This window comes from Tachysurus fulvidraco, chromosome 22 (genome assembly GCF_022655615.1).
Source record: "Tachysurus fulvidraco isolate hzauxx_2018 chromosome 22, HZAU_PFXX_2.0, whole genome shotgun sequence".
Classification (NCBI taxonomy): domain Eukaryota; kingdom Metazoa; phylum Chordata; class Actinopteri; order Siluriformes; family Bagridae; genus Tachysurus; species Tachysurus fulvidraco.
This window is the reverse complement of record NC_062539.1, coordinates 508,678-521,177: the sequence shown is the minus strand read 5'-3', so window position 1 is coordinate 521,177 and position 12,500 is coordinate 508,678. Positions and strand designations below refer to the sequence as shown.

At 41.5% G+C, this 12,500-nt stretch overlaps 1 protein-coding gene across 13 annotated transcripts in view; it reads left to right on the top strand.

The window, feature by feature from the left end:
* arhgef4 (Rho guanine nucleotide exchange factor (GEF) 4) overlaps positions 1–12,500 on the top strand; it is a 45,869-nt gene that overhangs the window by 18,099 nt on the left and 15,270 nt on the right. For 10 of the 13 annotated variants that reach the window (XM_047806244.1, XM_027139745.2, XM_047806251.1 and 7 more), the window contains 5 exons: positions 1–4,450; positions 5,176–5,478; positions 6,214–6,343; positions 7,120–7,173; positions 8,758–8,853. The exon at positions 1–4,450 is cut by the window's left edge and continues 1,364 nt beyond it. In XM_047806244.1, the coding sequence (XP_047662200.1) occupies positions 1–4,450; positions 5,176–5,478; positions 6,214–6,343; positions 7,120–7,173; positions 8,758–8,853 (5,033 nt within the window). The remainder of the gene's footprint in view (positions 4,451–5,175; positions 5,479–6,213; positions 6,344–7,119; positions 7,174–8,757; positions 8,854–12,500) is intronic. The other 3 variants (XM_047806253.1, XM_047806246.1, XM_047806248.1) reach the window with 3 other exon arrangements.

Here is a 12,500-nt window from a genome sequence, read left to right as displayed (position 1 = left end):
TCCTTCCATCTCTCAAACCAGCAGGTCTGATACAGATTCAAACAATTCGCACCTTTTCCCAGCTTTAACAGACATAACAACACACGCTGACCAACGTGAAGCAGAACCCAGCTTAGAGAACTCTTCTGATTTTGATGGTGTGAACTTCTCTTCTCCTAAACACTTTACTGACCACAGAAACCTGGATTTTTCTTATTCAGAAGTACAGAAGAACGGTCTGGAGATGAACATGGAACTTATGGAACCCCTGCAAGATGATTCAAATGCAATGATGTTCGATCATTCAGAGTGTGAGGAAGTTTTAAACATTTCATCTCATAAGGAAACTGATTGTTCTTCCATCTCACAAGCCTCCATGACAGCTTCTAATGAGACACTGAGTGATAGAAGTGAAGCAGCACCTCAGTTAGGCAACACTCCAGATTTAGGTGTTACGATCATTTCTCATCCTGAACACTCTCCCGTCTTTGCAAGCATGGAGTCTTCACGATTAGACAAACATGCTGATGGTCTGAAGATGAACACAGATGGAGATCAAGTCATGGAACCACTGGGAAAGAAGTGTGGTGTAATGTTTCTTGATGATGATGATGATGATGATGATGATGATTTTCCATCTATTAAGATCCTCTCCATGGAAGCTGGACCACCTACTAAGGCTAGCACATCCAACCCAGATGTTAGTGATTCACAACTTTGTCCACTTTCCATAGAGACACCTGAACTCACCTACAGAAGTGAAGCAGCTCCTGAGTTAGAGAAAAACTCTAATTTAGTTCCTGCAAGCAAAGATCAAGCGGATTATTGTTCTCCTAAATGTGCTCCTGATCTTAGAAACCTGGAAAACATGGAGTCATCTCATGCTGAAATAAAGAATGATGGTCAGCAGATGAATGGTGACGGAGCACAACTGAAGTTACCATTGGAAAATTGCACAGAAGAGATCAGTGCTGTGATTTTAGATGATTTAGGAGATAACAAAGCTGCACCTTGGCCATCTCTTGAAGAAGCAGGACTTCTTCCCACTTTGCACAGACACGGACCATCAAACGACCATCAAAAGACAGATTTAGAACTTTTTATGACTGAAGTAAATGATTCACTTATGTGTATTGACCAAAGTGACATAGCAGCCCAGTTAGATCACACACCAGAAGCAGGTCTTCCAAGCAAAGATCTTGAAGAACATTTTTTTCCTGACCACAAAAATCTGGACTTGTTTCATTTCGGAGTAACACATGATGATGGTATTCAGTTAAAAACAGACCCAGAAGCTGGACTTCCGTTCATCTCCCACACCAGAAGGTCTTACACAGATCTGATTACTGACCAAACTAAAACTGTGGCCAGGTTAGACATCAGTTCTGATGCAGCTGATAAATGTGAAGATCAACTTACTGTTGCTTCGTCTCAGAGTTCTCCTGACCTCACAACTCTGGACTCGTATCATTCTGAAGGAAAGAACAAAGGTCTGGAGTTGAGCATGGATGAAGAGCAACTCGTGAGACCACCGGCTAAAGACTGCAATGTCGTAACTTCAGATGATCTCCAGAGCACAGAAATTAATAATGAATTATCTTCTGAAGAAGCTGGACTTCAACCACACAGTGATGATCTGAAGATGAACAAGGATGGAGAGGAACTCATTATGCCCCTGAACAGTGCGATGAGTTTAGATGATTCAGGGCAGGATGAAGATCTAAATGGTTTATCTCCTGAGGTGGCTGGACTTCGCTCCATCTCCCAGGCTAGCATGTTCAACACAGATTTCATTAGTTCACAAGTTCCTACAACTTTAAACCACACCCTTGCTCCATCAGATGTCAGCGAAGTGGAGCCTTCTTCAGAGACTGAAGCTAATTTAACTGCTGCAAATAGAAATGAAACACAATCCGATAATAAGCGTAAAATGAAGAATGATGTTTCTGAAATGTCACCAATAACGATACACACACACGTGGTAGAACCTACGGCACAGGTCGATGGAGCTATCTCTTCCATATTTGTGGATCCATCAGTAGATGCTAAGATGTTTGTGGAAACATTCATGGACAGAGATCCTCGTGTTTGTCCTCGTGTTTGTCCTCGTGCCAGCTCTAAGTTTCAACCTGAAGGTGTAACGTCACTTCAGAAGGATCAGGGACAGTTTGAACGTCCAGACATCAACAAGGAGCCCTTATTAGAACATTCTTCTCCCATTAAAGTCTGTACTTATTATTCAGCAGGTTCCTCAAGTCCGTCGTATGCTAACAGATTTATTTCATGGCCCAAGGTTCCATTGAGCGATGAACGTTCTTTGGATTTGAATCCTGATCAAACTGAACAAAGGTCTAACAATTTAAATGATTTAGTAAATTTGCAGTTTGGAAATTCTTGCAGTGTATTAAAGGAATTTAGTGCCAAATCCCAGAGAGCGCAGGAGGTCATTTATACAGAGAGCTCTGGTTATATCGACTCCTATCTGATGACAGCTTCAACTTCAAGTGCTTCAGGAAACGTTTTAGACAGTTGTGTGGGAGAACTTCCAGCTCCAGCTGAGGTTTTCTTCATGGAATCAAATCCTTTAAATTCTGTAAGTGTCAATAGAGACAAACTGGCTCTGAAAGAAGACCAGGGTAAATCTGAGAAGGTAAGTGCTAAAGAGCATGAAGTCAAGAGCATCTCATGTACCGGTTACTCCAGGAAGAACGAGGGTTTTGATGCACGTCATGGTTCAGACACGAACAATAACACAAAGCCACACACACCTGAGACACCAGGTACATTACAGTCTCTTACACTACAACAGGAACTCTGGAAACATCTGCATCCATCCATGAACATCTTTTCAAATGTATTAAACAACACTGACAGCTTTGATGAGATCCCTGAACCAGTCATGATGGCTTCCAAAATGGGCATTTCAAATCCACGTCGTGTAGAAGATACTTTTCAGGGTACGGTACACGGTGAAGACTGCCAGTCGGAGGAAATCGTGTCAGATCCTACAATCTCTCCAAACACAGAAACTCAACATGGATTGAATTCACAAGCACTTTCTTTAAATGGACGTAAAGGTCAGAACATCCTCCAGGAGGAGAGCCGAAGTTCTTGCTTCGTCAGTGATGCGCTATGTAATGTCAGGTCTATGAAAGGAGTTTCTGATGAGCCAGAACATGGAGATATCACCACTCGTCTGATAAACCAACATGATCATAATGGTTATCTTCCCAATTCCACATGTCCTGATCAAGACTTTATCACCACAAACAGTGAAGAAGTTGAAAACTCTAGTCAAAGCCCAACAGAAAGCAACTCCATCTCCACTGACAACTTCCAAAGCTTATTAAAGAACAAGGAGACTAAGAGCATGTCTGAAGGGAAGAGCTCAAGGTTCTCCAGGTTCACAAGAATCCCCTCCTTCCGCAAAAGCAAGAGAGAGCACAAGATTGGAAACAAGGTCGAGACCAAAATATCTCCTGCAGATGGAGAAGAGCTCAACCAGACACCTAATCATATTCTTATTGGAGATCACTTGGCACAATATGAGGATGAATCTAGTAATAATGTCTTTGGGAAAGCCCTCAGTGTAACCGGGAATGCACCTTCTAAATCCAGGTCTAGCTCCAAGAACACACACCAACAAATCAAATACAGTGAGGAAGTACAAAATAAACCTGTACTTGAGCCCCAGAAGAAGACCAAGAGCAGTGATAACTTCCTCGTGAGGTCTCTGTCAAGCTTGTTCGACATCCGAACCAGTGAAAAAGACAACCAACAGGACTCCAACCTTCTGAACCAGGATGCAAAATCCAAGCAACCTTGGAAGAAGATAAAACTGTCTAAAGATACTGAGATGCTAAAGAGAACTCTCTCTCTTCCTGGATCAAGTGTTGCCAAGTCTAGATGGCGCCTCCAGAGTGAATGTGTGCCTGGGTTAACTGAGGATCGTCTAAACCTTCAGGGATTCCAAAGCTCCAAAGAGGATTTGAAAAATGCTTCAAGCCCTGATGCATCAGAAACAGAGCTTGCTATGACAAGTCCACTCTCTAATGGTCTAGATGAAAACTCTGACCAAAGTTATGAGAACCCCTCAGAGACACTTGTACACCCTACTGTGTTTGCTCTTGCTAAACAGTTATCTCCTTCTCGGACAAGATCCCTGGGTTCCTTTGAAGGACTCGATATGCCGGCTAGACCAGTGACTCCCAAACCACAAAATCCTGGGGTTTGGAGCCAGAGGAGCAGCTTCCATTCCTCCTCAAAATCTGTTGCAGCCTCTTTGTGCTCACTGGGTGAAGGTTCAAGTTTGGAGGGACTCTCAGATCACTCACAAAGACGAGTCGGGCAAAGAGCAGCACGTCTCGCATCGGCTCGGTTTTTCAATTCTGAGCATTTACTTGAAGGTAACAGCTCAGACAACCAATCGCAGACCAGCCTGTTGTCCAACAGCTCAGCCACTGAGTCTGAGGTGAGTCTTACTGACCTTCTGTGTTTGTACCAGCATTGTTCTAAGTCTAGGGGGGGCACGGTGGCTTAGTGGTTAGTATGTTCTGTTAGTATGTGTGTGGAGTTTGCATGTTCTCCCCGTGCCTCGGGGGTTTCCTCCGGGTACTCCGGTTTCCTCCCCCGGTCCAAAGACATGCATGGTAGGTTGATTGGCATCTCTGGAAAATTGTCCGTAGTGTGTGTGTGTGTGTGTGAATGAGAGTGTGTGTGTGCCCTGTGATGGGTTGGCACTCCGTCCAGGGTGTATCCTGCCTCGATGCCCGATGACGCCTGATATAGGCACAGGCTCTCCGTGACCCGAGAAGTTCGGATAAGCGGTAGGGAATGAATGTTTTTGGAGACTTATCCGTGGGGTAATGAAGACGAGTTAGCGTTAGATTTTTTCCCACTCGGAAGCATTTCTTTGTGTTTTATTTCCCTTATAGAACAAATATATACATTATATATAGAATCTGTTAATAGTTTCATTTAATGTTCAGTGACCTGCATAAAAAGTTAGTTCCTTTTTTTATTTATAGTTATAGCTTAAGTTACAGCAACTATAAAGATCTAATAAAGTTAAAAGGACTAATAAGCACAGCCTCTGTCCTGGAGATGTCCGACACTGGAGACTCGTCCATAAATGTTGCATACACACTTCCTGGACTTTGTTAAATAACAACACTTTTTTGATTGTCCACCTGAAAGCCTGCACCTGATGATGGTAAATCAGCTCTCCAGTCATCTTCCTCTGTTGTGCGTGTCAGAAGACGTGATCGGCGTGTGGTGCGACCCAGACCTCTGTCTGACCTCTGCAGCTGGAGTTCACCTCTTCAGGAAATCCGCGAAACAGCCGTCGATCTGACCGAGGAGAGGGATGTCATGGAAATGTGGTCACAGAAGAGATCGTGTTCAGATGAGCTGCTCGGGGAATTCCAGGGGAAGCAGAAGATGAAGACGATGCTACAGAGGAGCCTCGGGATGCTGAGAACATCTGAGGAGCAGAAGAATGTAAGAAGATCAACAACGAGGGAACTGTTTCCTGGAAGTTTAACACTTGTTTCTGCTCTTCTACTTCCTGTCTCACTTCCTCTTGGGGACTCTTTTACCTGACATGTAGATGCCTCTGTTTCTTTTAGTCTGTCTACTTGTCTGTCTGTCTGTCTGTCTGTCTGTCTGTCTGTCTGTCTGTTCAGAAAGAGAGAGAGAGAGAGAGAATGAGAGAGGGGATAGAGAGAGAGAGGGGGGGATGAGAGAGAGAGAGAAAGAGAATGACAGAGAGAGAGAGAGAATGACAGAGAGAGAGAGAGAATGACGAGAGAGAATGACAGAGAGAGAGAGAGAATGACAGAGAGAGAGAGAGAATGTCGAGAGAGAGAGGGAATGACAGAGAGAGAGAGAGAGGGAGAGAGAGAGGGAATGACAGAGGGAGAGAGAGAGGGAATGACAGAGGGAGAGAGAGAGGGAATGACAGAGAGAGTGTGTGTGTGTGAGAGAGAGAGAGAGAGAGAGAGAGAGAGAGAGGGAATGACAGAGAGAGAGAGAGAGGGAATGACAGAGAGAGAGAGAGAGAGGGAATGACAGAGAGAGAGAGAGGGAATGACACAGAGAGAGAGAGAGAGAGAGAGAGAGAGTGTGTGAGAGAGAGAGAGTTCTCTTTCTACCATATAACGGTGATGATAAATGAGTTGCTGTGTTTAAAGTATTCTTGTGTAAGTCTGTTGGTTGTTGTTTTCTTGTCCCCAGGGGCAGATGAGACTGTCTTTAACGTCCCCACAGCAGTTGTCCTCCGTGTTTCTTAAAGACCATTACTTCTCTCAAAGCACGCCGATTGGACTCAACTGTCTCCACTGGCCACGCCCAGTTTCTTTCTCAGGTGAGGACAATGTTCACTTTGTACATATCCACAAGCTTCTGTGTGGTTCTGAGGGGAAGGCTGACAAACAGCTGTAACACACGGACAGTCCTGTAGGGGGCGACAAACGATTTACACATTTACACTTCAGACTTTAATTAAAAATGTAGCCTATCTATGTTCTGTGTGTGTCCATGTGTGTGTGTGTGTGTGTGTGTGTGTGTGTGTGTTTTATTACGTATTCTCTCTGTTTCTCTCTTTCTTTCTGTCTCTTTTCCCACTCTCTTTTAGTTTGTCTGTCTATCTGTCAGTGTATATATCTGTATGAGTCTGTGTCTGTGTGTCTATCTGTCTGTCTGTGTCTGTCTCTAAGTTTATCCAGACCTGTCATTCTGTCTGTGTATAAAGACTGATGGAATAAACACATCTGTAGGTGTGTGTGTGTGTGTGTGTGTGTGTGTGTGTGTGAGAGAGAGAGAGAGAGAGAGAGAGAGAGAGAGAGAGAGAGACTGTTGGTGAATATTGGATGTAATACAGGCTCCTTTGAGAAAAAGACACAAGAAGCCCATTATTGCTGTGTAACCTTTCTGTCCCACGCTGTGACCTTAGTGAATACAGAACAGTAAGCTGATCCTCTAGCATCACTGCGCTAGCACCTGGCTAACACACGGCTAACACACAGCTAACACACAGCTAACACACGTCACTCATCCTCACTCGCTCGCTGTCTATCTGAGTGTATGTGGAAGTAATTACCGAAGTGACAGGAAGTGACACGTGCATGTTTCTCACTGCAGAGTCGTGTCTCATCCGACCTTCAGCGCACACACTCGTGCCTCCGGCCGCTCTCGGTGAGTAAACGAGTAAATAACCAACATGACCACGTGAACATTTAAACTGTTGGATGTGACGGTGTTTATCCAGCAGCTGCTGTTGGGATCTTCATAGGAACACACCTGAATAAAACACAGTGACATCATCAGTTACGTGTCAAGGCCGAGCGGTTTTAGTACAAATCAACTCAGGCTTGGTTTCTTGTCTCATGCCTTTAATATTTGATCTTATTTTTATCTTTTGTTCAGTTTTGGTCAAAATCACCTTCTTCTCAAATAAACCTGACAGATTTTAATCATTAAATTAACAGATTTAAAATAAGCTCAAAGAAACAATGTTTATTGGTGAGGTTCCAGATTACTGAACAGAGACGAGTCACAGTTAGATGGAGAGACGACAGGATGAATAACAATAACAATAATTAACAATAATAATAATAATAATAATAACAATAATAATAATTAACAACAACAATAATAACAATAATAATAATAACAATAATACTAATTAATAACAATAATAATTAACAACAATAATAATAACAATATCAACAATAAAGACAATAAAGGTGACAATAAAGGTGACTTGACTTAACAACAACAACAACAAAAATAATAATAATAATCACAATAATAATAATAATAATAATGTTAGTTAATAATGTCGAGCTTCACATTGTCCTGATTTCAGCTGTTTTTACTAAAAAAATAATTTTGTCTAACACATTTATGACAAATTTGATCCATTTTATTTGTTTGTTTTTCCTTTCTACTCTTTCTGTCTGTCTGCCTTTTAAACCCCACCCAGTGCACTAGATGCCTTCTGTCCTTCCTGTACTGTAAGTGCACTAGGTAGTGAGTGAATTTGTGCTTTGCACTGCAGACCCATGTGTTAGGTTCTCCTACACGTGTAGACGTGCACTGGACGTGTTCAGAGATAAACCTGTAATAGATAAATAAGTGTTACTCAGACACATGGGTTAGATTCTCTCAGTTTTAACTAACAGCACTGAAGGGGCTCAGCAAAGGGGGACTGCAACAGTCTTTTTTCATCGACAGCTGGTCAGATTTCTAATCGTTAAAAATATTGTATTGATGTTTAGTTAAACATTTATTTATTATTTGTTAGTTGTTGTTATATATTAATGTTCATGGTTGACCCGTCAAGCTCAGACTGAAACTAGAGTTGTATGTCAGTGTCTCCTCAGTGGCACCCTGTTGATGCTGTGAATGTGTGCGAGTGTGTGAGAGGGAGGGAGAGAGAGAGAGAGGGAGGGAGGGCAGGAGAGGCTTGATCATGTGTGTGTCTCTGAACGAGTGTAGGAAGGATGCAGGCGACATCGCGAGTGTTTCTGATGCTTGAAACACACCAGCGGAGGTTGTGATTTGCTTTTGATCTCCTATTCTCTCTCTCTCTCTCTCTCTCTCACACACACACACACACACACACTCATACATGCACACATACATGCACGTTTGACTGGAGTCTCTACCTGCTTGAAGAGCAGACACCTCTTCCTCCTCGACTGTGTGTGTGTGTGTGTGTGTGTGTGTGTGTGTGTGTGTGTGTGTGTGTGTGTGTGTGTGTGTGGCCGAATGCAGACACAGCCGCAGATTCAGGACTCGTTAGGGGGGTGAAAGTGATACGGGGGGTCATGTCTCATTATTGGAGCCTAGAAAGTCTACACTCCACCAACGGTAAGAGCCTTTCTGTCTTCTCAGTGCGCACTTCCTAGTGATGTTCTGATGTCCCCTAAACCGTATTGTTGGGTTTCATGGTGTTACAGGTTCATAGTGTCTTTAAATACAGTAATATAGAACTGGGGTTTATTGGATATGGAACAAATTGTCGAGCTTGTGTGTGTGTGTGTGTGTGTGTGTGTGTGTGTGTGTGTGTGTGTGTGTGTGTGTGTGTGTGTGTAAATGAGAGATGGAATCACCATGTAGTGTACTCATGTAGTGAACTAATCTACATTTGGACAATAAGGGCACTAGAGAAGGTCTTTCTAACATCATCTTTCTCCATTACAATGTCTAAAAATGACCAATGTTCAAAAGTTCAGTAAAACTCTAACCCAGGTTACTGTTAGAAATGACTTAATAATCTAAACATTATGAATTTTAAAATTATAATATTACAAAATTCTAATGTAAGAAATTTGCTAAATTAGAAAAAGTATATTTCACAGAGTTAAAGTAAGAGGAAGTTAAAGGAGTTAAAGGAAGTAGTGAGCTGAGGACAGGACAGTTTCATGTTAAAGATTTAGTGCATTCAAATCTCCCGTCTCGCTCCCTACAGGACGTGTAGTGCACTTAAATGTCTCGCTCCCTACAGGACGTGTAGTGCACTTAAATTTCTCGCTCCCTACTGGATGTGTAGTGCACTTAAATGTCTCACTCCCTACAGGATGTGTAGTGCACTTAAATGTCTCGCTCCCTACAGGATGTGTAGTGCACTTAAATGTCTCGCTCCCTACAGGACATGTAGTGCATTTAAATGTCTCGTCTCACTCCCAACAGGACGTGTAGTGCACTTAAATGTCTCGTTCCCTACAGGACGTGTAGTGCACTTAAATGTCTCTCTCTCTACAGGACATGTAGTGCACTTAAATGTCTCTCTCCCTACAGGACATGTAGTGCACTTAAATGTCTCACTAACTACAGGACGTGTAGTGCACTTAAATGTCTTGTCTCACTCCCTACAGGACGTGTAGTGCACTTAAATGTCACACTCCTTACAGGACGTGTAGTGCACTTAAATGTCTCGCTCCCTACAGGACGTGTAGTGCACTTAAATGTCTCTCTATACAGGACATGTAGTGCACTTAAATGTCTCACTCCTTACAGGACATGTAGTGCACTTAAATGTCTCACTCCCTACAGGACATTTAGTGCACTTAAATGTCTCATCTCGCTCCCTACAGGACGTGTAGTGCACTCGATACTTCAGATCAGCTCCTGTGTTATTCTCACTTTTTTCACTCTATTGTTCATTGTGTCTCTGCTGTTTTCTGTGACTTGCCTTCATAGAGGCTGAATGCAGCTCTGTCTCTGCTGAATATAGAGAATTAAATCATAATAAATTATAATAAATAAGATATAAAGCATAATGAAGCTCAGTGTTTTACAGACCAAATAAACACACTAGAAGAGAATAAAATAGAATTATTAATTAATTACAGAATTATTTAACTATTGGGACATTTATTTTAAAGGACAATAGAAATGTTTCTACAATAAAGTCAATTCAAAACAACAACAAAATAAAATAGAAATCAAATAAACCAATTAATTAACATTATTATAAAGTCTATATTTAATATCTAACTTTATATTTAAAGTTATAAACATTTGTCATTTCGGGATGGATAAAACCTAGACACCTTTATTTTATACACAATCACTCTGTAGCAGCAGGTTTTATTACTCTAATAAACACCACTGAACACTACAGTGTTAGTGTTACAGTGTTAGTGTTACTGTGTTAGTTACAGTGTTGGTGTTATAGTGTTGGTGTTAGTGTTACAGTGTTAGTGTTGGTGTTATAGTGTTGGTGTTACAGTGTTAGTGTTGGTGTTACAGTGTTGGTGTTAGTGTTACAGTGTTAGTGTTGGTGTTATAGTGTTGGTGTTACAGTGTTAGTGTTGGTGTTACAGTGTTAGTGTTGGTGTTATAGTGTTGGTGTTAGTGTTACAGTGTTGGTGTTAGTGTTACAGTGTTAGTGTTGGTGTTATAGTGTTGGTGTTACAGTGTTAGTGTTACAGTGTTAGTGTTGGTGTTACAGTGTTACAGTGTTAGTGTTACAGTGTTAGTGTTGGTGTTATAGTGTTGGTGTTACAGTGTTAGTGTTGGTGTTACAGTGTTAGTGTTATAGTGTTGGTGTTACAGTGTTAGTGTTACAGTGTTAGTGTTACAGTGTTAGTGTTAGTGTTACAGTGTTAGTGTTACAGGTACAGTGTTACAGTGTTAGTGTTACAGTGTTAGTGTTACAGGTACAGTGTTACAGTGTTAGTGTTACAGTGTTACAGTGTTAGTGTTAGTGTTACAGTGTTAGTGTTACAGTGTTAGTGTTACAGTGTTACAGTGTTAGTGTTACAGTGTTAGTGTTACAGTGTTACAGTGTTAGTGTTACAGGTACAGTGTTACAGTGTTAGTGTTACAGTGTCAGTGTTACAGTGTCAGTGTTACAGGTACAGTGTTAGTGTTACAGTGTCAGTGTTACAGTGTCAGTGTTACAGTGTCATTGTTACAGTGTTAGTGTTAGTGTTACAGTGTCAGTGTTACAGTGTTAGTGTTACAGTGTCAGTGTTACAGGTACAGTGTTAGTGTTACAGTGTTAGTGTTACAGTGTTAGTGTTAGTGTTACAGTGTTAGTGTTACAGTGTCAGTGTTACAGGTACAGTGTTAGTGTTACAGTGTTAGTGTTACAGTGTTAGTGTTACAGTGTTACAGGTACAGTGTTACAGTGTTAGTGTTACAGTGTCAGTGTTACAGTGTTAGTGTTACAGTGTCAGTGTTACAGTGTCAGTGTTACAGTGTTAGTGTTACAGTGTCAGTGTTACAGGTACAGTGTTAGTGTTACAGTGTTAGTGTTACAGGTACAGTGTTAGTGTTACAGGTACAGTGTTAGTGTTACAGTGTTAGTGTTACAGGTACAGTCTTACAGTGTTAGTGTTACAGTGTTACAGTGTCAGTGTTACAGTGTTACAGTGTTACAGTGTCAGTGTTACAGTGTCAGTGTTACAGTGTCAGTGTTACAGTGTTACAGTGTTACAGTGTTAGTGTTACAGTGTTACAGTGTCAGTGTTACAGTGTTACAGTGTTACAGTGTCAGTGTTACAGTGTCAGTGTTACAGTGTCAGTGTTACAGTGTCAGTGTTACAGTGTCAGTGTTACAGTGTTACAGTGTTACAGTGTCAGTGTTACAGTGTCAGTGTTACAGTGTCAGTGTTACAGTGTCAGTGTTACAGTGTTACAGTGTTACAGTGTCAGTGTTACAGTGTCAGTGTTACAGTGTCAGTGTTACAGTGTTACAGTGTTACAGTGTCAGTGTTACAGTGTCAGTGTTACAGTGTTAGTGTTACAGTGTTAGTGTTAGTGTTACAGGTACAGTGTAAACCTCATTGTGTAATTTTTTATTTTTGTGTATTATTTGTGTATAAAATGTAAATTTTATAAAGCTTGATGTTTTTTTCTGTCCACACATTCTGTCTCTGTGCCGAATGATGAAGTGAGATTAATCACATGCAGGATGTTTTATTACAACCTTCAGTGTTCAGACGGAGGCAGCAATTAACACTTAATCATCACAGTATTATAAACAACACATGAGTACAGGTTTATAC